Raw genomic sequence first — 2245 nt, forward strand, 5'->3', positions numbered from 1 at the left:
ATTTTAATCAGCTATGAGATATAGGAAGCCCACTCTTTGAAAGAGTGAGCTTGGGTTGATGGTGAACTAAGGGATTCAAATTGTATTTTGAAGTTTTAGTCTGCGGTCGAGAGGTGGTATATGCAAATACTTTGACGCCTAAATTACTGACTATTGTGAGAGGTATTTAAGATTTAAAAAATGTGTACCTTAATATGATCCTTTAACTGTCGATATATAGTAAAAAATGGTTTTGGGGGCATATAACCTTTAAGGTAAGATGTGTACCTTAATATGATCCTTCAATCATTTTCCATGATCATGTGTCCCTTTAGCAAAGTCTATCATAAGTCTCACAATTTAGAACCTTCTTATGGTTTACAATTGGACGAGTGATGTTTGCAACTTGATGTCATGATGATGGTGTTGGAAGAGTGACTTAAAGCATAAGAGAGGGTGAATTGTGGTATTCAAAATTCACGAGTACTTTTATATTTTTCTCAAATTAAGCTTTAAACAAGGTTAGTATATTCTTAAGAGTAAGTAGCAACGAAAATAAAACACTAAATAACATTAAATAAAGATAGTAAGGGTTAATTGCTTGATTAATATTGGATATAAAGTTGTTGCAAGTCATTAATGTGTTGTCTTAATAGTTTGGTTAATTGCTTGACCTTGCTCAAATTGATTGGCTTAATGTTCCAATCAGTTGGTTGGCTTATAAATTTTTTACCAATCGATTGACACAAGTTACCAATCGATTGGTTAGTTCAAAAGTTACTAGGAGAGTGATTGAACAACTTCTTAATCACTTGATTTTCCTTAGAAAATAATTTTCAAGATAAAATCATTTGAAAAATATATTTTATAGTGTGACTGAGTTGACAAATCAAAATGCTGAATTTCCTTGGCCACCTAGAGGTAAGTCATGGTATCAATATAAAATTATGTTCAATGAAATTAACAAAGTTGAACTAACATATATTTTATTTGATGAAGGTTCCTTTTATCTCGTTGATTCTGGGTATCCATGTATTGGAGGTTTTCTTCCCCCTTATAGGGGTGAAAGGTATCACGCACAAGAATATAGAGGTCAAGATAGACAACCCAGAAGTCCGAAAGAGTTATTTAACTATAGACACTCGTCTCTAAGGATGACAATTGAGCGTTGTTTTGGGGTGCTGAAAAATAGATTTCCTATTTTAAAGTTGATGCCTCCTTATAAGCCTTCTAGGCAACGACTCATAGTTATTGCGTGTTGTGCTATTCACAATTACATACGCAAGTGGAATTTACCGGACGAGTTGTTTAGGATATGGGAAGAAATGGATCCTATCGATCTTGAGGGAATACAAGAAGGTCCTATCATAGAAGGAACAAGTTCCAATGTCGACAACTTAACAAGGTTATCTAATGAAGGTGCAGCTATAATGACAAAGAAGAGAAATCATATTAGAGATGAGATGTGGGTACACCGTAGCAATTAAGTGAATTAATTATCTCTATGTTACATTTTCATACAAGCAACTTTGAATTTTAGTGGTTATTTCTAAATACTTATGTTAGTTTGATTTCATATGTATGCTTCAGATATTGATATACGCTATAAAATTTTGATAACTTTTGTTTGAACAAGTTATTAACTTGACTCTAAAAAGGAATTAAATCATATATTTAATCATAAGAAGTTTCTATCTCGATTTTATTTAGTAATAAAATTTACACTTGTATATTTAAATATGAGTCATTAAAAATTTAATTATTATTTATTAAAATTCTTTTTCATTTTATATTAGTTAAAAAAGTAATTTTAAAAAATTGAGTTATATTTTTTATTTTCTCATTTTTAAAACTGTTTTTAAAAATAATTTACCAAACAAATATTTCTATTTTTTCATTTTTAAAACAGTTTTGAAAAGTCATGTTACCAAATAAATTTTTTAATAGTTCTCTTCTAAAAAATACTTTTCCAAAACAATTTTATAAAACATATTTTTAAAAGTGAAAAGTAAAACTGATTCAAACGGGCCCTAAATCTTTGACCAAGAAAATCCTTCTCCCGGTAGGTTGGTCCTCCATTCTTATTTACCATTTTCCATAGATTTTTATTGTTATTAAATCTTGTTTCTCTTGATCTATTGTATGATACTTGCGTTTAATTGTGTGTGTTGATGTCATTGAACTAAATCATAATTTATTTTAAAAAAATATAACCAAATTAGTTTTTAATCAACTTTTTTTAACTATTATCATAAGGCTTTTTTTA

General features: G+C 29.3%; 1 protein-coding gene across 1 annotated transcript; it reads left to right on the top strand.

Moving 5' to 3' along the window:
* The first annotated feature begins 926 nt into the window (after positions 1–926).
* Positions 927–1466, top strand: LOC127115227 (uncharacterized). The gene has a single exon (XM_051046820.1). The coding sequence runs from the start codon at positions 927–929 to the stop codon at positions 1464–1466; it is 540 nt and encodes a 179-aa protein (XP_050902777.1).
* Positions 1467–2245: the final 779 nt, after the last annotated feature.

The sequence above is a fragment of the Lathyrus oleraceus genome, chromosome 1, assembly GCF_024323335.1.
Source record: "Lathyrus oleraceus cultivar Zhongwan6 chromosome 1, CAAS_Psat_ZW6_1.0, whole genome shotgun sequence".
Lineage (NCBI taxonomy): Eukaryota > Viridiplantae > Streptophyta > Magnoliopsida > Fabales > Fabaceae > Lathyrus > Lathyrus oleraceus.

Coding starts and splice junctions, on each gene's coding strand:
- LOC127115227 (XM_051046820.1), top strand. CDS start 927: ATGTTCAATGAAATTAACAAAGTTGAACTAACATATATTTTATTTGAT.